The sequence below is a fragment of the Arachis duranensis genome, chromosome 4 (assembly GCF_000817695.3).
Source record: "Arachis duranensis cultivar V14167 chromosome 4, aradu.V14167.gnm2.J7QH, whole genome shotgun sequence".
Classification (NCBI taxonomy): domain Eukaryota; kingdom Viridiplantae; phylum Streptophyta; class Magnoliopsida; order Fabales; family Fabaceae; genus Arachis; species Arachis duranensis.
The window spans coordinates 20,262,399-20,287,353 of NC_029775.3; the positions used below are offsets into that span (position 1 = coordinate 20,262,399).

Sequence of the window (24,955 nt, forward strand, 5' to 3'; positions counted from 1 at the left end):
TGCTCTCTCAGAAATTCTTAGCAGCTTTAAACATGTGTAGCGTCACCAGAACAACACACGCCCCTGATATTGTACATTTTCAGAAATTCTTGACAGCTTTGGCCACGTGACACACCGAGAGCAATACGTGTTGATTGCTTTTTCAACCTACTTACATGCAGGAGACAAGTATAACCCAAAAACAGGAGATGGATGAATACCTGACCCCTTTAAATTTGGCTTAACGAAGTTGCTTTCCTTGCATACATTTACCAAAATTCTCAAGGAAAAAAAATAAGGGAGAGAACGAAAGAAAGAAAAAATAGAGAGAGAGGCAGAAATATTGTAAAAATTAGTTTATAGTGATTTCTTTCAATTCTATAGTAATTTTGTGGATGATTTATCTTTGCTTAAGTGTCACCATCACAGTCATTGATTAAGTAAAGTTTTCTAAACTTCATTAATCGTTTCATTAAATGTTTTTACATTGTATTATATTCTATGTTATTTACATTATACCACATAACATATATGTATTCCAAGTGCAATATACAAATAGTTAAATTTTGCAAATATTTCAAAATTAAGAAGTTTTATTCCTAATTCTTCTACCCCATGTGTCTGTATGTTTTGGTGACTCACCGACAGGGTTAAGCTGATCCGAAACCGAAGACGCTGCCTACTACTTCTTCTTTTAGCGGTGATCCACTGTAAAACTCTCTCGAAACACCCTTGTAAGGCCCACTGCTTCTTCTTTTATATAATGCATTTTTTATTTTTTGGTGACTCACCGGCAGGGATAAGTTCATCCGAAAAACCTTGAATATCCTGCCCACTAGTTCTTCTTGTAGCTCATGCGTTGCTTTTTTTTTTGTGACTCACTGGCAGGGTTAAGTTTTTTTGAATCCCTCGAAGACCGTAACTTGTCCATTCTCCAGCCAGGAACCGGCGACCGGAATCTGAAACCCTATCCAAAAATCCTTGTAAGGCCTACTGCTTCTTCTTCTAGCTCAGGCGTTTGTATTTTTTCAAATTTCACTAACAATCTTACGTTATTTGTTCTGTTACTCACTTTCTGTAATTACTGTTCATGAAAGAAGATTGTTTCAATTTCGAATGCAGTAGTTGATCATAGTTGTTCATGGTGGTGTTAAATGTTAATTAGATTGATGGCCAGTGATGCATGCTCCTCAAACACGAGACGAAGCAGAGGTGGAGACGACGGACAACAGGAACTCAAAGCTGGATATGCAACCTCATGTTCGCTGCAACCTGGGGATGTAAAAGATGGTGTGGCCCCAAAATGCTTCTGTGGAAAATATGCCATCTGTTACATGTCGAAAACAAACATCCACTCGAATAGGCTATTTTTTGGATGCCCATTGTTAAAGGTAAGCACGCAATTCTTCATGTATGCGTACTAATTTTATGCTAAAATTGGGTCAAATTTTGAATTTTTGAAATGGAGGTTTAGACTCTAGATTTTGGTGATTTTTCTGGCTCAAGTTGTTGTGGATGTGATTTTGAATTATTAGGAATGGCATGACAATTGGATATGAAAATGATTTGATTTCATAAGCGGTTTGCTGTTGAATTGGGTTGATTTTGTATATGATTTGATATTAGAGCTGGTTAATTTTGAAGAATGATTGAGAATTGAAAAAAAAAAGTTGATTTATTAGAAATAGATCTACCTAAATTAATAAATTGATTTTGACATGGAACTTGAACTGATATAAAAAATGTTTTAAAAATTAGAAAGGATTTTTTAGATTTTGAGTTTAGGGATTAATTACAGTGATATATGTGGAGTAAATTGAATTGGAGTGTTTTGTACCACCATATATTCATTGTGTTCTATTCTATTTAGGTGACACAACTACATTGCAAATTCTTTGTCTGGGTTGATGACCACATTGTAAGGGTCAGAGCAGTGGAGCCAATAAAGGGATTGGGTGACGGCAAGCCAAATGATGTTGAAGAGCATTCGGGACTAGATAACTTGATTGCTCATGTAGAGGAAAGAATAGTAAACCTAGAGAAGTTGCTGAACAAAAAGACTAGAGAAGCAGAGTTGAAGAAGAAGAAGAATAGAAAAGCAACTGCAAGAGAGAAGGAGGCTTCATCAATAAAATCTAATGATTAGATCAAAACCAGAACCACAAGCACCTCTAATAGGTTTAGAAACTTAAGAATAATTTCCTTCTTTGTTCTGTTTGTCAAAGACAATAGCATGACATCGTTATTAAATTACTGCAGGGCTACAAAAGATCAATGATGATTGTTTTTTTGGAGATAATTCTAGGTAATTACGTTATCTATGATAGTTTGTGAATTTTTCTTTTAGAATGTAAACACAAAATTGATTGAAAATTTTAAAAGAAAAATTGGTGATGCCGTTTCGTGACATAAACTTTCTTTGATATGGGTAAGATGGTTAGAATTTGATTATGTATGTAGTGACGTATTCTTGTTTTACCTATAGATACATATATGTCTTATGGTATATATTTTTGTGAGTTGTGAATTAGTTATCCAAGTTCCTTAGTAATTTCAATAGCATATAAAGGCTAATATGTTGTAGTAACTCGTCCAAAAACCAGAAAATAACAACATTTTATTTTTATTGACATGAATGCTTAACATTGCAATCATGTAATAACTCAATGTTTGGCAATTCTGTAAGAGTAGCAAGGAGAAAGGAATGACAAAATAGACAGATTATTTGGTGACTCCCATGACAAATCATCCAGCCACCATAATAGATAATTGACACTCGAATGGGGTCTTCATTACTTTAGTATATCACCAAACATGTCAGCGATTTGTTTTTCTTCTTATATAGTAACTTCAATGAGTATATGGCTTATTGCAGGTCTTACCATGTAAGGGTTAGGTTGGGTCATTGTCCAACACAGTAGTGGTATCTACAATTGTTGTCATGACACCTGTGGCCATCATGTAAATTTGTCTTCTAACTTATTTCAAGTAGTTTCTTAAATGCCCGTTTATATGTCGTCATTTTTGGTGGAATCGTGTTACATAGTAAGGTATAGGTCGAATTTTGTATGCATATTAAGATAAATTATGTCGACCGTATCGATTCATCATGATCCCCATTGAGTTCTTGTTAGGAATTAAGGTGTAAGATAGTAGAGGAGTTGGTATTCAATATTTTTTTTTCCAGTGTAAGTTATTTTATTTAAGGGAATATTTAGTCTTTCTGACATGCTTAGGATTAAGCTCGGTGAACTAACCTGGAAAAACATTTAATTTTTGGTAGTTCAAGTCTCTCTAAAAGTAAAGTGGACTAGCAAGCAAATTGGGCCAGCTACAAAAAAAATTAATGTACATGAGTAGAAAATTTAGCAAGTGGCTTAATGTAGCAAGTGGTTTGAAACCGATTAAGCCCAACTTTTTCTGGAATTTTAATATGCATATCTTTCATATACCTCCAACAAGGTACTCATCATTGGCTTAAAGCACTGACACTTAAAGTCAGCTATTAATTCATTGTGTCTATACTTTTTTAAGGCCCTATCCAGGTTATGCATGAAGTCAATGAGGGTATTCTTGCGATTAACATAAAATCTGATGAGAGAGTTTATACTTTCACACTGTGACGTCGTTCTTATGTACTCGAAAAAACTTATTCCGTAGGAAAAAATGGGACCATATCGCACGAGTTTCGTACGTCTTTTCCATCCAGGTACTCCCAATAAGGTTGTGCTTATCCAAATGGCTGCCCATTTCCGATCAGAATCTCTGTGGTCGTTGTTGTCGTATATAAGACCCTTAAAATCCCGTAGGAAATTAAGATTCTTTATATTTTCACATGCATTTCTCTGAAGATGCCATCCGCATAACCGATGGGTCACATTAGGAAGTACATTCTTGATTGCATCTCGCATGGCAAGGTCTCTATCAGTTATTACTGCTTTAGGATTTTTTTCACCCGTCGATTCAACAAATGTTTTCAACAACCACTTATACGTGTCTGTGGTTTCGTCGGATAGTAGGCCGGAGCCAAAGATAATAGTCTGCCCATGATGATTGCATCCAGAGAAAATGACCAAAGGTTTGTTGTATTTATTCTTCTTGTACATTGAATCAAAGGCAACAATATCTCTAAAGCAGTGATAGTCGACAATTGATTGCCCATCTGCCCAAAAAATATGCTCGAGCCCTTTGTCACTAGTGAAAGTATACTTTCCAAAGAACAGTGGATCGTTGTTTAACTTGCCAATCAAATGATTTATCGCCGCATTGGCATCCCTATTTTTTACTTTTGATCTACGATAACGATCAATGTGGTTGTACAAATCTTTGTGTGTGAAGTCAGCATGACGATATCCACCCTTTTGGAACGCAATATATCCCATAATATAGCACGTCTTGACACCAAAATTATGAAGATTTTTCACTTGGACTTCATCAGTAACAGTGAGATGACGATTAGCCGGAATGAGATACACAAATTGGGGGCGCGAGCTAGACACTTGGTTCGCGTGAGTGACCTTTCCTCCCTTGATCTATCATCCAGATCAAGATACCTCATATTCCTCCAGCCCTCCTTATTGCAAATAAGTTGCCTGTAAATGATTCTACCTTTGTTATCCCTAACGATGTCGTCCTTCCTCATTACAAATCCATGCCAACAAGCATAAGCGTTATAAAATTGGAAAGTCTCATCCTCTGTCCTAAACTCCAGGTTCCAAATATCCTCCACCATTAAATCCGCTATTCTTTTTACACCACAATCTTATTCACTCTTGCTAGTAGAATCCAGCGAATCCACATTGTCATCTTCAGCATCATCTTCTGCATTCGATTGATAATCGAAATCACCACCCAAATCATTATCAGAATCATTCTTAACATCATCCTCGTTTGTAGACATAATTTTACCCCTGCCAAAATCCAAGTTGGTGACAAAAAATGTGAATAAACAGAACCAATGGCAGCAACTACAGGAAGCTAACCTAAGTTGCATGTAAAATTACCGAAACCAAACCCATTTAAACTAACCCAATTGTTTACGACTCCAGCATAAGGTTTTAATTTCAATGCCCCAAACCTAGCCACAACATAGAACTGGATAATGTGACTTAATTTCCAAATTTCAGAATAGCAACCCAACACCCTAAATAGAGAACTGTTGAAAAGGCATATACTATCATCGAAATTAAACTAATCTGGATTAACAAAAAAATTTAATCGGACATAACTTGATGACAACCAAAGGTTGAGCTTGAACGGGTAAAAATAAACTACTGGAGGGGGTGATCTTACCTAATCCGCTGCACCTAATTTGAAGGCAGCTGAAAAATGGGGATGGTAAACCAGCTTCTACCAGTCACAGTTTCGTTAACAGCAGAAGTTCAACTACAAATTTCTTTGCTGAAGTCACATCAGGTTAGCATTCGGCCTCTTCTCAGTTAACGGTGATGCCTAGCCGACAGAACCAGAATATCAGTTCCGGCTCCAGTAACTCAAAACATATATAATTCTTGCTAAATGGACGTTGGGTTGATTAATGTATGGTATAACATACAACGAAGGGCCGAAGGCCACAAAAATGAAATAGGGTTAGATACTATGAATGCTTGTTGTCATTTGAGTGTGTCGAATGGCACCCTGCGAACTAATTAATGCGCTAGTTTGGATATGCACAACCCGCCCCTGATCCTGCAAAAGTCATTAGAGTGGCTGACCATTGCATCACTCTTCGTGGAGTGCAAATCCATGACTGAAGCAGGTTACATGCGGGATGGATAGAAGTTTGGCACAATCGCCGCAATAGTCGGTGCGAGAACAGCATCTCCTTTCAATCGCCGACTTTAGACCATCTGTTGATTACTGGACTTGGTACTTGGATGCCTTCGGGATATGGCTGAGATTGTCGGAGGGAGTTCTTCAGCAACCACCTCAGCAACAACCACAACACCTACTTCCGCAATAACCACAACACCCACCTCAGCAACAATTACAACTTTATCCAGTCTTTCAACTGTTTCCTTATTACCAGCATTATCCACCCTACCAACAACAACAACAACTAGACCATCATAATATTATGTAGTGTTTCAGCTATTTTTTTTTATTACCAACCAGAACCATCACAACAACTAGAACCATCATAGCACAGCTACCACGAGCGACAACATGAATTGTTTCAACCACATCGGGCATTAGTTGATAGTGCCTCTCATCAAAGGCATACTACTTTTGACCACACCTTAGATCATATGTCCATTTATTTTCGAAGGGGTGGTAGCATCCCTTCACACTTCTTAATCGACAGAGCTCGTGTCAATATACTACCAGACAAGCCGAGTGGTCTTGATTTGAACATGGCACAAGAGGAGGATGTTGACGAGTATGACTTTGGTGCGTATGCTCCAGGAGAGACAGGTGGTCGGGTGCGACAGAGAGAGAGGTAGGTGTTGGTAAGTCTACTCCATTGAAATTTAGTAAGTTGATGAATGAGAAGATGAAATGAATGGCCAAAAAAAGTAAGAAGGTGTTGAATAATTTTTGTATAAATTTATTATATCGAATTCTTGTATTAATAATAAAAGTACTTTTTATTAAAAATTTGTGTTTAGTCATATTTGATTATAAACTTAACGAAAATTTTCAGTTACATTACTTCATGAAGTTATAAAATAAGTTCAAATAAATTAATTCATAACATTAACATGAAAATTCAAATACATTAATTCATAATATTAACTAAAAAATGTAAATACATTAATTTTAATACAGTGAACAATAAATACTTATGAATCACCATTGCTATCATCAATCCTATTCGGTTCAATACACTAAGGATATCTATTCTATATATGACTGTCTTCTGCATAGATGATATATATGAGGATTACGCATTTTTCTATGAGTCTATTTCATTCAAGTAATGGATTAATTTGGAATGATATTTTGACATTCGCCTATCATTTATTACTTTTTACAATTTTAAAAAAAATACTAAAAAATTGTAATATTTGAGTATCTGACTTCTATTAAAAAATGAGATAATACTCAATTTGGTTTTTCAACTTGCACACAAAACTCATTTAGTCCCTGAAATTTTAATTAGTTCTATTTTGTCTCTAAACTTTGTGAATGTGACTCATGTTAGTTCTTGAGATAATTTTTAATACATGAATGTTAATAGAACACTGATGTAGACGGTCGTATGCCACGTTGGACCTGTAAAACGATATCGTTTTTATTTTGGCACTCAAATAGTCTAAAAAATAATATCGTAAGTGATATTTATTAAAATTTTTCCTTCTAAAATAAGTGATCCGACATTATTTTTGGGTTATTTAAGCACAAAAATTAAAATAATATCATTTTATTAAATTCTAGCATGAAATTAGTTATTCATGTCAACTCTTTTTTATCGACCAAAAAATTAATATAAATCACATTTGTAAAGTTTAAAAACTAAAAAAAAAATTAAAACTTTAAAAATTAAATTAAGAATCACATTTAAATTCAAGACTTTTAAAATTAGTCCGAGAGAATTCACCATTTTCATATTTAAAATTCTTGAAACGTGTTGCAATGTGGATATTCGCAAATCCACATTAATCTATCAGCTTCATTTGACTCTGCTCAGATTACAATCAAATCACGTCTCCTTTAAATAAATAAATCACTCGAGTGTCAGTATCTTAAATCTTAATTCATTCGCACACTCGTGTTGAATTTATCAGCTATGGACCTATGGTCAAGGTTCACAAGAACATCAAAGGGCCTTGAAGAACAAGAATCATCATCACCATCACAGTCAGAACCAACAACGAAAATTTCTTCCATTTTCATCTACCCTATCAAATCATGCCGTGGGATTTCTGTTTCCAAGGCTCCACTCACTCCTACTGGTACGATTCACACACACTAAGATATACATATAACGTATTAGTACTAATTTATGTTATCCTTTTTGAAAAAAATCGAAACTTTATTATGACAGGATTTAAATGGGATCGGAATTGGTTGGTGGTGAATTCCAGAGGCAGGGCATACACACAAAGAGTTGAGCCAAAGCTTGCTTTGGTTGAGGTTGAACTTCCAACTGAGGCATTTGATGAAGGTTTTGATATTAAGAAAGATTCCTTTATGGGTAAGATTGCTTATACATTTTCCTTAATCCATAGTATTAATAATTCCTAGGTTTTGTAGTTCTTCAATTTTGATAGTGGAAAATTGATTCAGGTAGAATTAGTTCTGATAGAATTGATTTTGAATCAAAGTGGTTTTATGTTTGATAGTTCTTCTAAGAGTGATTTTGAAAATAAAGTAAAAAGCTTTTGCTTCTCCCAAAATTGATTCTAGAGACAAGAGGCTTCAAACGTTTCTGCAAACTTTTTGTTAGAAACCACTAGAAGGATTTAGAGTTGTATAGCACAAGGGGCATTAGAGTTTCCTAAAGTACTCACTATGTATTTGGCTATTTGCTTGATTAGTTTTTTTCCTTTTAAATTGATATCAAGTGGAGTTGATTTGTCATTTGAGTTTCTGAGTTTTGTTCTGAATTTGGTGTTAAAACTTTCATTTCTCTTTGATTGATTTCAAAAAAAGAAAAGAAGTAGCAGAAGTTGAAATGTTGCTGAGCTTTCGGTTTGCGTATTCTTGGTGATTATTATGGCTTTGGTCAATGAATATACTTGATATTACAGTGTTGAAAGCACCTGGAATGCAACCTCTCAATATTTGTTTGAGTAAACCACATGAAGTAGCAGATGGTGTCTCTGTATGGGAATGGAATGGATCTGCCTGGGACGAGGGAGCCAAAGCATCTCAGTGGTTCTCAGATTATTTAGGGAAACCGAGTCGACTAGTCCGGTTCAATAATGGTAACTCTGAATTTATGCAACCTCAAATAATGATATTACGAGAACATGAATGTTTGTAGATTTTGTTATGTTAGACATATACTGAATTGTAAATGATTATTACATTTTAAAGCTGCTTTGCAAACAAATGAATTGGTTCACAAACATGAGGACATGTCAAATTAAATCTCATAACTTTTAAGCATGGCAAGACAAAATTCCTGTTATATCATAACTCTGTAGAAGGAACAAAATTGTTTCTCAAAGATTTTTGGGGCTGATGAGGTTGTGTCATGTTTGAAATAGGAGTGAAGCTCTTCACATAAATTTTGTTTTATGCATCTTATTGTTATTTTTTGTTATGATAAATATATTTAATATTATGTAATATAATGTACACCAGTCATCAATGAATTCCTTAATGCAATTCAAAACATTGTTCACGTTGACAAAAATGATTTTCCAAAGATTCCAGTGTTATGTTCCAAGCTAAATTATTTTGTCCTTCTTTTAAATTTTCCAAATACAGATTCACAAGTTAGACCAGTGGATCCTGATTACGCTAAGGGTCATCAGATCATGTTTTCTGATGGTTTTCCATTCTTACTTGCATCTCAGGTTTGTGGGAGTTGACAATGAAGTCTGAATTCACTAATCTGCTGAATCTTTAATCAGTGTACTTGTTAATTGTGACTTTCAGGGATCATTGGATGCAGTTAACCAGCATCTCGAGGATCCTGTGCCTATTAATCGGTTTAGACCCAAGTATCAATTTTTCTATTTACTGTTTATTTATTTATGTAATGATACAATTATCTTTGTTTTATAAGAGTTGTTGCCGGATTAAATGGACGATTAATCACATAAGTCATAACCAAGATTCGGGTGGTTTGTGGTGTAGTATCCTTGTTGAGGGTTGTGAACCATTTTCCGAGGACTTGTGGACAGAGATCAAGATAAGCAGTTTCTCGTTTCTTGGTGTGAAGCTATGCTCTCGTTGTAAGGTGAAAAGCTCTATTTTGCTCTTTCCTTTATGTATCATACATATTAGGCCAATATGCTAAAAAAAAACTTGTAACTTTGTGCTAACAATTTTGTCTTGACATGTATGGTATGGTTGTTGTCATGATCTTACACCACTCTATACCAATCATGACTTTATGAGACCTCAACATACAAACCTTTTCTCCAACTACAATTGATCATTCATATTAGCACATGGGTTTTCTATCCTTAGGTTAGATGATATTAAACACGGAAACCAATGATTTCCCATGCTTATATTGACCTTCGATGTCAGTGTCGTATTTCTAAGGAAGGCTAGTGTCACATTTTATAAAATCCAGAGAGGTATTGAGTGTCATATAACTTAAATATCACTGGAGGTTATTATATAATTTTACACCAACCCTAACCTTAGGGGACATCAGTGTAATTTACCCTTTGTTTTATTGATATTGATCTACTCAGCTATGATGATCTGTAATTATTGGAAAACATATGGGGACACATCAATACCTACATTCAAACTTTTCAAGTTATGTTACTAATTTCGATTAAAAAGAAGAAAAAGGAAGAAAAACTTTCTTGCATGGATTGTGGTTGTCTATTTAACATGAATGCTGACTGGTTATGTTTGTGATGGTTAGGTACCTTCAATCAATCAAGTGACCGCAATTTCTGAACCAGAACCAAACCAAACACTGATGAAAATTAGGTCTGGCAAAGTCTTGAGACCAAAGGGAAAAGACCAAAACAAGGTAAGCCATTCAGTCATATAAAGCTTTCAATGAAGAGTTATGTTATTTGAGATCATCCTTTCTTGGACACCAAGCCAACGGTAGAGACAAACGAGTCAATTTGACATCCCAGGAAAAAAAGAGTACAAATATTATTTCTCTGGAACGAATAATCTTTTTGCCGAAGGCGAGGGATGTTAAAATGACAATCGAACTGCATTGTGCAGACATACTTTGGTCAGAACATGGTTTGGAATTGGAGAGATTGTTATGCAAAAAGGAATGGCAATGTCCTTAATGTTGGGGATCCTGTTTATGTCATGAAGAAGGTCACTTCTGCTGCTGAAGCAGCTGCTTGAATCCTTGAACCCTTGAACTATATATGTAATCTGCACTCGTTCTATATAGTTTTGGTTAATTTTGGTATTAGTATTAGTACTAGTTTCAACTTTCAATTATGAAAACAAAGAGATCACTCTGTCTGCCCAACTTTGTTAACAATAATTGTAACGCATATGCAATTATTATGTGTTATATTAAAAAAAAAATAAATTCATCAATACGAAGGTTAGAAGGAAAAAAAATTATTCAATATTTTTCTGTTGTATTAATTTTTCTTTTTGTTACATACTTTTGTTGTATTTACCCCGAAAAAAAGACAGATGGAATATTTGATGAGACAATTCAATAACAAATATCAGCAAAGTTTTAACTTATGATTAAATTTATTTTTATTATTTCTTTCTTTGTTTTCTTGCATCTTCAACTTCTAATTTTACCCATGCTCTTCTATCTTCTAATTTGATAGTTAAAGAAAAGAAAGTACTAATAAAAAGAATTAGTTTAATTATTTTGCAAGTTTTTATAGTTTTATCGAATTTTTAATTAAATCTTTATATTTTTTTAATTAAATTTTTATATTGTTTAATTTATTTTAATTAAGTTCTTACCATCTAAAAAAAAAAGGTCTGAGATAACGGAATATTTTAATAAAAAATAAATATTCTAAAATTAAGGATAAAAAAAACCTAATCTAAAATACTTTAATATTTTTTAAATTCTAAAAATACTCAAATTATTTTTCCGATTCAGAAACTCTAAACCCTTGCTGCATTTTCGTTGAGCTCTGCTACTAGATCTATTCTATTATATAAAAATCGGATGTCTGCACTTAATGATGGAGTTGACGTGGCATACTTCGGAGAGTATTTTCGATTTAATTATTTTAACTCATTCAATACAATTTATTACCATGACTTAATTATATCAGCTAATTGATTTGATTAGATATTTAAATAGTAATATAATTTATTATAATATATATTACTTAATTAATTTTACTACATTAATTGTAATTTGTTATATTAGTTAATTAATTTATTCATTTATAAAGTCTAAAATAAAATATATAATTTATTGTTTATTCTAATTGAATTCATTAAATTTAATTATACATTATATACGAATTAATAATAATTTGTAAATCACTCTAATTTATAATATTCAATAAAATAATTTGTAAATTACTTTATATTATATATGTATTAATAAAATATTTATATATGTCTTAATGTGTTAATTAAATATTATATACGCACAGAAAAATAAATACAAAGATGATTTATATAATATTGATAATATTATATTAGCACGGTAATTTTTTTTGTTTTGATATCATATAGTATTGATAATGATAATATTATTATATAGTATTATATAAACTTTTCAATATTAGTATAGAAAATTGGAAAATTATTTCTTACGACAATCACTCTTAGTGGAATAGTGTGTCTTTTATATAGTATTGATAATTGTTGCTTAATTTAAAGTAATTGTATGTTAGTATCTTAAATTTATTTTCAATAATGACCTAAATAGATAAATCTAATTGAATTGAATGATTATATAAAATATTTTATATTATTAATATACTAAAATTAAATTCATTTTTCGGTACAGAATTTTATAGGTAAATTTTATACAAGATTAAGTTATTTTTTATTTTTTTATTTGTTTTATCTGTGTTACTTTATTTAATTTTAAATAGCATCATATTTACAATTACCGCCAGTATGATATTTTATAAAATATAAAAATCAATTTTTTTTTATAATTTAAATATCAATGTTTGAGTTAATTTTAATTTAACTTTTTTAAATTAATGTTATCTTTCATTTAAATCTTAATTAATTTAAAATACAAAAATACTAATATATTTACTGTTTCTTTAAATAATAATAACTTTAATTTATTTATTGTCTTTTTATTCTTTTATATTTTGTTTAGCAAAGATAATATATGGATTAGGATGAAGTTAAAAAATACTCTATGTGATGCATGTTTGGCACTGATAAATTCATATCAAATAGAAGAGAAGAAAACAGAAAGTTAAAGAACACTGAGTTGAATAGTGTAAACAGATTCATTATTGAAGCCAAGTGTCTGTGGGTTCTCATGTCTCATCTTATTTTTCAAAGTTCAAACACATTTTAAATGTATAAATTTTAATTATATTTGTTTTTTCTCTCTTCAATAAATACTACAATCTCTTCCTATTTTTGCTATAGGCTTATCTTTTATTTAAAAAAACACACACAAAAAATGTAAAAAGAAAAATCAAAGAAATTAAAACTGTTATTATATTTTAAAAAATTAAATACTCTTTTAATTAAATATCTATGTAATTCTTATCTAGATATATAAATTGTATTTTAATATATTGAGTGGTAAATATAAAAAAATATATAATAGATAAGTTAAAATAACGAATAATGAGATATCTATAAATATATAATTAATAGATAAGTTAAAATAACGAATAATGAGATATCTATCTATTCTATTTATTTTATTATATAAAAATCGAATTTTTGCACTTAATGATAAAGTTGACGTGGCATGTTTCTTAGAATATTTCCTAATTTATTTCTTCTAACTCATTAAATACAATTCATTACGGTGGATTAATTATATCAACTAATTGAGATATTTAAGTATCACACAATTTAATATTATGCATATATCAATTAATTGAATATAATTGTTAAAGTATAATTAGGATCAATTAGCATTATTTAACATATCTAAATATTTATTATAGAATATTACGTCTTTATTATTTCGATTCTCTTAGCACCTATAAATATCCTTCTATATTGTATCATTTTACACAACTTGAATACACACAAACATTTTCTCTACTGCTCTCTCTTACCCTTTCTAATAATAATAAGTACAGTTTAATTTAGTTAGAAGTTCATTATTTTATAGTCTTCTATAAAATAATCTTTTTATCACTTTGGATATTTTAACTTTTTTTCTTTTTTTTTTTCTCTTTACATGTAATTTTGTTGTGCATTAATTTTATTTATTTAATGATGAAATATACTCATGTTAATTCTATCATATAATAGTTTATTTTTCTCCTATGTATTTTGATTTTGCATAGTTACTATTGATTTTACTGTTTTCGATCTTGCTGCTTTTGTTTTCTTGAATTGTTTTTTATTTTTTTATGACTTGATAATTTAAAAAAAAAAGAGCAAAGAACAGAAAAAAAGATGGCCAAAGACGAAGGTTAGAAGCCTAAAGCAGCAACATCATTCCTCAGCATTATTATTATTAATATGAACTTTATTATTTCTTTTCTAACATTCTTTAATACAAGTTTTTTTCTTTTTCTTAATTATTATTAGTACTTTTATTCTTTTCTTCTCTAATTATAAATCTCCTTATAATAATTTTTTGATCGGATATTTTTTTGGTCTAATAAATTTTTTCTCTATTTTTTGTCAAAAATAATTTATATTAGAAAAAAAGATAAAAGTAAATTTTAAGATTCAAATTTAAATAAGACGTGCAAAGAATAACAATTGAATTCATTTGGTCTATTTAAATACTTTGTATTATCGTCATTAAAAATTTCAAATACTATTATAAAATTCTAGATATTTTTATTTTATTGTTCTTAAATTATATATTATACCGTGTATTTAAAAAGTTTCATCTTTTTAAAAATAAAGTGTGACATTATATACTTTTTAGATACAATAAATGAATAATAAGGTTAAAATGAGTAACAAATTGATTATATAATAAGATACAAATTTTTAGAATTTCTAGCACAATTAACAAATTTTTAGTTTCAAAATAATTGTTTACTCTATTTTTTATCTTTTATTTGATTTTTTATAATTTTTTCTTGATTTTTTAATTAATTATGATTGTAATAACTCATCATAAATTTGTGTTCTGTAAAAAAAATTTATCAATCATAAAACATAGAAGACTTAACCAAAAAATTAAAAAATATTGATTATTTACAAAATAAAAAATTATGAATTGTGCTTTAATTATGTTGTAAAATACAAATTGGGACTATTTAAAATAAATTTTTTACCATTAATATTAACTTCAATCATAATAAGGTAAAAAGTAAAAATTGTATATAATAATTTAATTTTATTATTTATACTACCAAAATTATTCTTTAATGTATTATATCCTATTTATTTTTATTCATTGATAATCTTTAGTTCTCTATTTTCAATAAAATTTTGAATTGATTAAATAGATTATTTTTCAATTAGTAATATAATTATTGTGATATTTACTTTATCTAGTAATATTTTTTTAATTTATTTAATCTGATTAATCATCTCTTTCTTATTTTATACTAATTTAACTAATTAAAGTTAATAAATTTCAGTTATTTTAATTCTTGCAACTTTTTATTATAATAATGTATTTCTATTAATGTATTAATGTAATTTTAATATTTATATGCCATTAATAATAATAATAATAATCTCATTTTAAAGTGATATTTTATTTCCAATATATATATATATATATATATATATATATATATGTCTAATTGTAAAAAATTTACTATTTTTTATACGATTAAATTAGACATATTTATATTCAATTTATTTGATTATTTAATTAAAATTAATTATATTAAAAGATTATATTAAGATTATGGTAGATTAATTATAATCTATTACCGAAATTACTGAAACTTTTATCACATTAGTGTCACAACAAAACTACGATGATCCCATACTAAAATATTCAACCACATACATCAAATTTGGATGAGAAAATTCAGAAATTACATGCAAAAATAATCTCATGCATGTCTATTTTTAACTTGAATAAAAATTCTATTTTATTCGGTGACAGACTCAGATGAAACTGCAATGGCAACGTCCGGGCTCATAGCGAAGGCGACTAAGTGATGAGTATGTGGAAGAAGAAGAGAAGAACTTAATAGACTCATAATGAGAGAGAGAGAGAGAGAGAGAGAGAGAGAGAGAGAGAGAGAGAAACTTGAATAAAAATTCTATTTTATTCGGTGACAAACTCAGATGAAACTGCAACGGTAATATCCGGGCATAGCAAAGGTGACTAAGTGATGAGTCTGTAGAAGAAGAAGAGAAGAACTTAACAGACTCACAATGAGAGATAGAGAGAGAGAGAGATAGAGGAAAATTTACCTAGAGAGAAGAAACTCGGCAGGAGAATGGTGGCGACGGGCTCAACAACGACGGTAACGGGATGAGCAGCGATGATGGCATAAGCTGTGAACAGTGACGGACCGAGAAAAATTTAGTAATGGGGACAAAAATATAATAAAATTTAGGTATAGATATTTTTTTCTTCCCACGATATTCAACAAGTTAAGGACTAATCCGTCGTGAGTTTAAATTCCATTTAAGAATCTACAATTGGCCGGCAACGAGTTGCTATACATACGAGACAGAATTCGAACCCTCAATACTTATTTAAGCGGACGACTAAGTTGATCACTTGACCAATCCAAATTGATTTAGATATATTCAAAATTTAAAATTAGAACTATCTAATACATATTGATAAGAACTAGAAATATACACACAATCATTATTATATTATTTAAAATAATAAAAATATAATTTCATACGCATAGTATAATATTTAAAATAACAAAAAAATATTTGTAAGGACTTTTTTATTTTTAACATGATTAAATATTATTTTTTATATATTTTTTTAAACAATTATTTTACTTAATTGTCAAATCTACTTATTATAATTTTTATAGTATAAATAAATTTTTTAACCAAAATAATTACAGTATATTAATACATAGATAATATATTTTTTATCTTAAACAATTTTTAAAAAATCACTAATAATTTAAGTTGTATTTAATTAAAAAATTGTTTTAATTTAATTATTAATTAATTAACTAATATAATATAATTAATTATCACTAATTTTTGAGTGTATTTATTTATTTTTCATACTAAATCAAATTTAACAATATAATTATTATTATGTGTTAAGTTTAACAAAATATTTTTTAACATAAAATACAAAAGAACTATTTATATTTTATTTGAGACAAATATAATATAATAAGTGGTATATATGTATATAAGTATTACTTTTTTAAAAAAAAATTATGGGGGCAAATGCCCCCTCTATATTAAATGTGGGTCCGTCTCTGGCTGTGAAGGAAGATGTGAGTTGTGAATACTGAATAGGTAAGCGGCGATGAACTCAGCAACAACATGACAGGAGCTATGCGGTTTTTTTGTGAAGAAGTCGAGAAGAAGAAGATTTTAGGTGAGGATGATTGAGTTTATCTTGCATGGCTATAGAGTATAGACTGAAGCTATGAATCATGTGTGATGTGAGGTAAATCCTAATTCCTAAAAAAGTGTTTATATGTATATATTCGGGGCGGGTATACCGTAAATCCGACCAAACCCTGTCTTGAGCAAAATCTGTCCCAACTCGGGTCAAGTTATTACCCTTTTCATCTGGGTATGAACGGGTCGAGTATCTGCATATTCGAAAACTCCTGCCAAGTCTAACCATGTATTGATACTCCATTTATCAAGGGTTTATCGCTAGCTAATGGATTGCTATATACACAAGGTGAGATTCTAACTCCTAATAGTTGTTTAAGCGGACGAGTGAGATGATCACTTAACAAACTCAAATTGATTAAGATAAATACTTACGGGAACATACACTAGTTTTCACTAAAAACCCCTCACCCTCCCTAGCCCTCACTGTGTTTTGCCCTCCCTCTCTCATTCCCATTATCACCTCTCATTCTCTCATTCCCACTATCACCCCTTTTGCAGATCTGATCATAATTAACGAAAAAAAGAAGATTTATGAAAAACGGATACAAGCAGTGGACCAGTGGCGATGAGTATGAGAAGCTAGCAGTAGTTCAATAAAGAAGATGGAGGAACAGCCATCGTAAGGGCGGCTGGGTCTCTCTCTCTCTCCCCGCTTGTTATCGCCAAACACACTAGCCATTTTGCGCACCTTCATATCCACCTTCCCCTTTACGATGGCGCCATCCTTAGCGCCGTTTCTGGCCGTGCGTTGTGCGCCATCGTCGCGTTGGGTGATTTTGCCACCGTGGAGTGTGAAATTGCATATGAGCATGGAGAAGAACAACAACAAATAAACCAAGAAGGAATTGAGAATTGAACTTATATAATGATGAGCTCAAAGAATACAATGCTATAATTTGCTATTTATACAAGTACTACTTCTAATAGAATTGCTTTGCTGCATTAACAAACTATATAACTCAGCATGTGCAATAAAACCCACTACTAACAACTTTCTATACAAATTACAAAGTGAAATCACAAGTTGTATTAACAAGTTCTAACTAACAAATAAATATCAAGTAACACCCTCCTGTAAGCTTGGACTATTGGGAGAGAAGAGGTCTAACAATCCAAGTTTAGAGTAACCTGCATTGAAAGGCCCAAGAGCAAGAGGTTTGGTGAGAATGTTGGCAGCTTGATTATTAGAGGAAATGGGAAGGAGATGAATCAATTTTTCTTGTGATTTGTCACGGATTATATGACAATCGGCTTCAACATGCTTTGTACGTTCATGAAACACTGGATTAATGGCAATGTAAATAGATGAATTGCTATCACAATACAGATTAATAGGCTTTGTGATTGGAACACCAAGATCTTGAAGAATATAGCTCAGCTATTAAGCTTCTCGAGTGGCCAGAGCTAAGGCTTTATACTTTGCTTCTGAAGAGGAGGTTGCAACTGGTAGTTGTTTCTTACTCTTTCAAGTAACCAATGATGGTACTAAGTAAAAACAATATGCCGAGATGGATCTTCGAGATTCAACGCAACCAGCCCAATCAAATTCAGAGAAACCAGTAAGTTGTAAATCAGAATCTGTAGAGAAGAAGAGGCCTGTAGCAGGAGAACGCTTTATATAATGTAGCACTCTATGTGCTGCCTTCAAATGCTTAGTAGTAGCGCAATCCAAAAACTAGCTCAGCTTCCCAATGTCATAGCTTACATCAGGTCTAGTATTTGATAGATATAAAAGCTTGCCAAATCTTCTTTACTGACTAGAATCAGTGAGCAATTTTCTAGTAATTTTACTGAGTTTTGCTCCATAATCAATAGGAGTGGTGGCAGGTTTGCACCCTTCAAATCCTGTTTTCTTGAGTAAATCATGGATATATTTCCTCTGGTACAAAGCAATTCCCATCTTGGATCTTGTCACTTCTAGACCAAGGAAGTACTTCAAATCTCCCATGTCTTTTATCCGAAATCTCTCATGAAGAACATATTTAACTAAGTTAATTTCATTTAGGTCATCACCTGTCAATACTAAGTCATTCACATACACTAGAATTGTTGTGAATCCAAGTGATGTAGTCTTGGTGAAGAGGCTGTAATCCGATTTACATTGAGTGAATTTCAGCTCGAGCATAACCAATTTGAGCTTGCAATTTCATTATATACTAGCTTGTTTTAATCCATACAAGAACTTTTCAAGCTTGCAAACTTGAACTGGTGAGGCTTCTAAACCTGGAGGCACCTTCATATAGACCTCCTCATCGAGTTCACATACAAATACGCTGTGTTGACATCAATTTGTTTAAGGTTCCACCCTTTTACTGCTTCAACAGCCAACACCACTATCAAAGTCCCTAGCTTTACTACACGACTGAAGGTGTCTCGATAGTTAATACCAGCCACTTGTGTGAATTCTTTGGCAACAAGTCTTGCCTTGTGCCTCTCCACTGTGCCATCCGGGTGGTATTTGGTATGAAATATCCATTTATAACCAATTGCTCTATTTTCAATTGGTAAAGAAGTTAGCTTCCATGTCTTGTTTTCTTCCAAGGCAGTTAGTTCAGCTTTTATTTCCTTTTGCCAACAAGTTTGAGATTGCATCCTTATAGATTTTAGGCTCTAAATTCTAAATAATAACAGAAAATTCAAGATGCATAGGAGAAAGCCTAGTATAAGACAAGGCATTGGAGAGAGGATACTTTTGAGCAGTGAGCTGCGATAAGGGTGAAACAGTGTTGATGGTTTGACACTCATAGTCCCGCAAGTATGCAGATGGTTTAGTTTGCCTAGTTGATTTCTTCACATTAGCAACTTCAGGCATAATGGAGAATTCAGGTAGAGCAGTAAAATTATGAGTTGAAAACTTTTCATGTGATGAAGATGTGGGTTCCAAATGATCATGAATTTCAGGATATGAGAGAATTTTTTCAGTTTCATTTAACTCAGATAAAGCATTATCATGTTGATGACTAATATTTAGGTGATGCAAGCTTGGTTGAGAGACTGCATCATCAGTGTTTAAAACCTGGATCTGAGTCCCTTCCAAAAATTCATAATCAAAGGGATGAGATGCAACATGAGATGAATTAGAAGAATTTGAAAATTTGTTATCATTGGAATTATTGGAGTGACAGTAAGAAAAATAATTCTCATGAAATTGGACATCCCTAGATAGAAAAATCTCTTGAGTTTGCAAATCAAAGAGCAGGTATCCCTTTGTGCCCCCCTTGAATCCAAGATGCAAACGCTTTCTTGCTCTTGGATCCAGCTTGCCTCGTTGTCTTGCAAGGCTGCTAGCATATGCCAAATAACCAAAGACTCTGAGAAGAGAAAGATTTGGCAGAGTCTTATAAAGAACTTGATATGGAGACTTATCTTGCAAAAAAGGTGTTGGCAATTGATTAATTAAATAAATCGCATGTCTAACACTGTAGTTCCAAAAAGATCTTGGAAAATGTGCATGAAACAAGAGAGTTCTAGCCACAACGAGAATGTGTTGATGCTTGCGCTCAACAACGCCATTCTGTTGTGGAGTTTCCACACAAGTTCTTTGATGAGATATGCCATTAGAGTTGTAAAAGGTAGTTATTTAAAACTCAGGTCCATTATCCGTGCGAATTGTTTTAACCACTGCATTAAATTGGGTTTTAGCAAAAAATGACAAAATCTTTAACTAATGAAGAAGTCTCGACTTTAGTTTTCATAAACAAAATCCAAATAAATAGAGAACAATCATCCACTGTAGTAAGAAAATAACATTTTCCAGTAAAGGAGGGAATAAAAACAGGTCTCCAAATATCAACATGAACGAGATCAAGTACATTGGCTACAGTACTAGAACTAACAGAAAAAGGTAATTGCTTTTGTTTGCCAAGATGGCAAGAATGACATGGTTCTGTATGTTTTGTACAGTCAATATACTCAAAATTATTTTGTAATGCAACAAGCCTATCATGAGATGAATGTCCTAATCTAACATGCCACAAAGATTGTGAAAAATGACTGCGAGAAGTTGCTGTGATGTGAAGGATAACTTTAACTTCTTTATGTAGAATGTACAAACCATCAACATTGCTAGTTGCACCAATCATGTTCAAAGTGTGCAGATCCTGTATCTCACAAGCCTTGTCAATAAAACTTATTTTGCAATGTAAAGATGCAGTAAGTTTTGAAACTAATGTGAGTTTAAAGTTGAAAGTAGGAATAACAATGCATTAATGAGGAAAAGATTGTCAGAAAACATAATGGTACCCATGATGCAGCTAGTAGTGAGTGCTCCATTAGGTAATTTGACAATGATTAGATCAATTTTGAAGTAATTTTGGAAATCAGCCAGGGTATATAATACATGGTCAGTAGCTCCAGTGTCAAGTACCCATGGGTTATGTTTATTAGTTGAAATATTTAGAGCTTTGACATGAGAATCAAATTGTAAAATATTTACCATTCTACATGTATAAGGAGAGTGATTGGCTTTGGCTGAGATTTGATCGACACTATGAGAATAAGGCACATTTTGTTGCTGAGCAAGGCTAAAAGAGCTTCTCACTGCTCTGGAGTAAATTCATTAATGGTTGGTTCACTTTTAACCAATCGTGGAACATTGAGATCATCATTTTCATCTTTAGGAGTGTCTGCTGTAGTCATACAATTGAGGATAGGAGACCTTTTCTCAAATCGGGATTTGAAGTTAGGTGGATAGCCATGCTTCTTATAGCAATTATCTACAATGTGTCTTGATTGTCCACAATGAGTGCATTGCAATTTTATACGATTTTGCCCCTTTTTAGACTAATCTCTACCTTTGCTATCAAGTTGAAAAGAGGCTACCAAAATCTTAGTGTCTAAGGCATTATCAAAGCTGAAGAGCTGCCTTTCTTGCTGAGTGATCATTGTCAAAATTTTGTTTGCACTAGGCAAATCATCCATCAGCATGACTTGTGACTTAACAGTGGAATATTGCTCTCCAAGACCACACAAAAATTTGGTGACTATGTCCTCTTCCCTTTGCTTTAGTGCATAAACTTTCTCATTCAATTTAGCTACACAAAACATATCACTCTGATAATAACGATGCTTAAGGTCATTCCATAATTCATAGCCTATATTGTTCCAAAGAACACTCTGATAAATGTTTGGACTAAGGGAAAGGTTAATCCAAGCAACTAATTAGGATCAATTCTCTCAGGTTTTAGGATGGTGCCATCAACAAAATTAATTTTATTTTTGGATGTAAGAGCATTAATCATAGCTTTGCTCCATGCACTGTAATTTGAATTGGTAAGAATCACATCGGTAATAGGTATACCTGGATTTTCAAAAGGAAGTATGTAATAAGGGCTTGAAAGATCTTGATTCGGATTTGTCTTGTTGATATGGCTCTGGATCTGTGCCACTTGACTAAAGAACGCTGCAAATTGTTTCATGTCTATCGTAGGACCACCTCATGTGGATCCATCACTTGGATTTGATTTTCCTTCCATCACTGGGAAGATGACAGAAGCATTTGTAACCTTTCTCTCTTGATCTCGTTGATAAAAAAAACTTGTTATATCTCCTTAACGAGAATACAATGAGATAACAGAGCTCTCATCAAACTCCACGGTATGATTTCAAGAGAGAAGAAGAAAGGAAATAGATGAAGAAGAGGAACTGAGATTTTAGAGAGGTGTGAAGAGAAGGAGAAGAAATTGCATGAAAAAAGGGCGTTCAAATCGAACGAAGAAAAGGGAAAAATAGATTCACGGAGCAAAGAACCGCGAACAAGCACTTCAACTGTGAAGCTGGACTCATCATCCTTCTCCAATCACGCTAACGAATTGTAAATCAGAGAGCAAGTTTCTCATCCTTCAATTAGGATCTCTATATTTCTCCATCCACACTCACCGCACCATGTGAAAATTTCATATGAGCATGGAAAAGAACAAGAACAGAGAAACCAAGAAGGAATTGAGAATTGAACTTGTATAATAATGATACTCAAATAATATAATGCTACAGTTTGCTATTTATACAAATACTACTTCTAACAAAATTACTTTGCTGCACTAACAAACTATATAATTAAGCATGTGCAATAAAACCCACTACTAACAACTTTCTATACAAAGAGAAATAACAACCTGTATTAACAAATTCTAACTAACAGAATAAATATCAAGTAACATGGACGTCATCGTCTTCCTCGTCCGATTTTGTTCCCCACACGTACGTTCGCCGGAGTTCAGAGCTCGTTTTTGCATTAAGTTAGGTGGTTCCTAAATCAGAATCTGGAATTGTTGTTGACTTGTGATTTGAATTTATCATGGTTCTGGAATTTGAAATTTGTATAATTGAATTGTTAATTCTGGATAAGGAATTGTTAACTGCAATCTTGTTGATTTTTCTTGGATAAGAATGTTGTTGCCGACAAGTTGCGCCCTTCCCATACGTTGTTGATGTTTGTTGCTCACCTCAGATTCGGCATCTGGTCTACTTCAATTTACTTTTGTTTTTGGTTCTGTTTCATTCTACTTTTGCTTCATTCTGCTGTTTCGCTTTTGCTTAATTTAATTGTGTTAAAAAATTTTGATTATGAATTCTGATTATGTGTTTTGCTTATAATTATTTTGCTTGTAATGAATTGATTGTGTTATGGCAAAAATTCTGTTTTTGATCTTGCTAGTTTTGGATTTATGTTGATTATGAAAAAAGTTTTGCTACGGCATAAAGAGAACATGTTGGTAGAAGGAGGGTGGTGACTGGTGACGAAGGAGGAGGGTGAGGAGATGGTAGACGAGGCAGGGAGAAGTGTTGGATGATGGAAATTATAAGTGTAAGATATGGACAAATAAATAAATTCACACTTCACTAACGTTTTTTAGACGTTTAACATCAGTAGAGACTTAATTGGAAAAATTAAATAGTATAGCGACCTAATTGAAAAGAAAAAAAAATATAAGAATCTAATTAAAAATTTAGTGAAATTACAGGAACCTGCAGAATAATTAAACCAAAGGAGTTTCTCTACACCTAATGGAGCTTTACCTACAGCATAAAAAAATATATTAGAATATCGAACACAAAGAGAAAGCCCTATCTACAAGATGGCATGAAAAGAGCAACAATAGCAATATTATTCAGTATATTACATATACAGCAACTTACAAACTTACTTACACATTTCCACTTTACGATCCAAGCAAAAAGCATAGAAAAAAACAAATGGTAATAAATGTATTTTCTTAACATAAGAATTTATAGAATTACTGCCTAGGTTAAAAGGGAAACATTTATAAAATAAATGGCAACACAAAATAGCTAATCTCGGCTAAATAAATTACAGAATCACGCAAAAAACACCACCAAGCAAACACAATTCCGGTTGTAAGACACAAACAAAGAAACCTACGGTATTTTGATTCAGCTTGACTCTAGATTAGTAAAAAATTCAAATTCAAACCTCAGACCTAAAAATGTTAAAGTATGACTTAAATTTAAATGAAAAAGCTACTATGCATAACAGAGAGCTAAGAAGCAAGAACTATAAAAAGAAACATATATATTAAAAAAACAATAAAAACAAAGCAGGTGAAACCCCTCAAAACCAATCATAATCTAATCTAAAACTCAAAACCCATTATCTAAAAGTCATACCAAAATGTACTAAACTGTAATGTTGCAGCCAGCTACACAGCAAGACTTCGAACTTTGTAATAAAACATAAAACAGTACCAAATTAATGATATAAAAAAATTCCTAGCAACGGGCGAGA

The 24,955-nt window shown here is 31.9% G+C and overlaps 2 protein-coding genes and 1 long non-coding RNA gene across 3 annotated transcripts; 2 read left to right on the top strand and 1 right to left on the bottom strand.

Annotated features, from left to right (window-relative positions):
* Window positions 1-237: 237 nt before the first annotated feature.
* LOC107483681 (uncharacterized) lies at window positions 238-2,430 on the top strand. The gene is made up of 5 exons (XR_002373717.2): window positions 238-419; window positions 628-713; window positions 868-962; window positions 1,145-1,370; window positions 1,850-2,430. It is a non-coding gene; the product is annotated as an uncharacterized LOC107483681 (long non-coding RNA).
* Window positions 2,431-3,407: 977 nt separating this feature from the next.
* LOC107483668 (protein FAR1-RELATED SEQUENCE 4-like) lies at window positions 3,408-4,361 on the bottom strand. Its single transcript, XM_016104276.1, has one exon. It carries the CDS (start codon window positions 4,359-4,361, stop codon window positions 3,408-3,410), a length of 954 nt encoding a protein of 317 aa, XP_015959762.1.
* Window positions 4,362-7,606: 3,245 nt separating this feature from the next.
* Window positions 7,607-10,974, top strand: LOC107483705 (uncharacterized). Its single transcript, XM_016104313.2, has 8 exons — window positions 7,607-7,874; window positions 7,967-8,116; window positions 8,673-8,849; window positions 9,358-9,446; window positions 9,529-9,593; window positions 9,730-9,832; window positions 10,478-10,588; window positions 10,795-10,974. The coding sequence occupies exons 1-8, from the start codon at window positions 7,709-7,711 to the stop codon at window positions 10,924-10,926; spliced, it is 993 nt and encodes a 330-aa protein (XP_015959799.1). The 5' UTR covers window positions 7,607-7,708; the 3' UTR covers window positions 10,927-10,974.
* The last annotated feature ends 13,981 nt before the right edge of the window (window positions 10,975-24,955 follow it).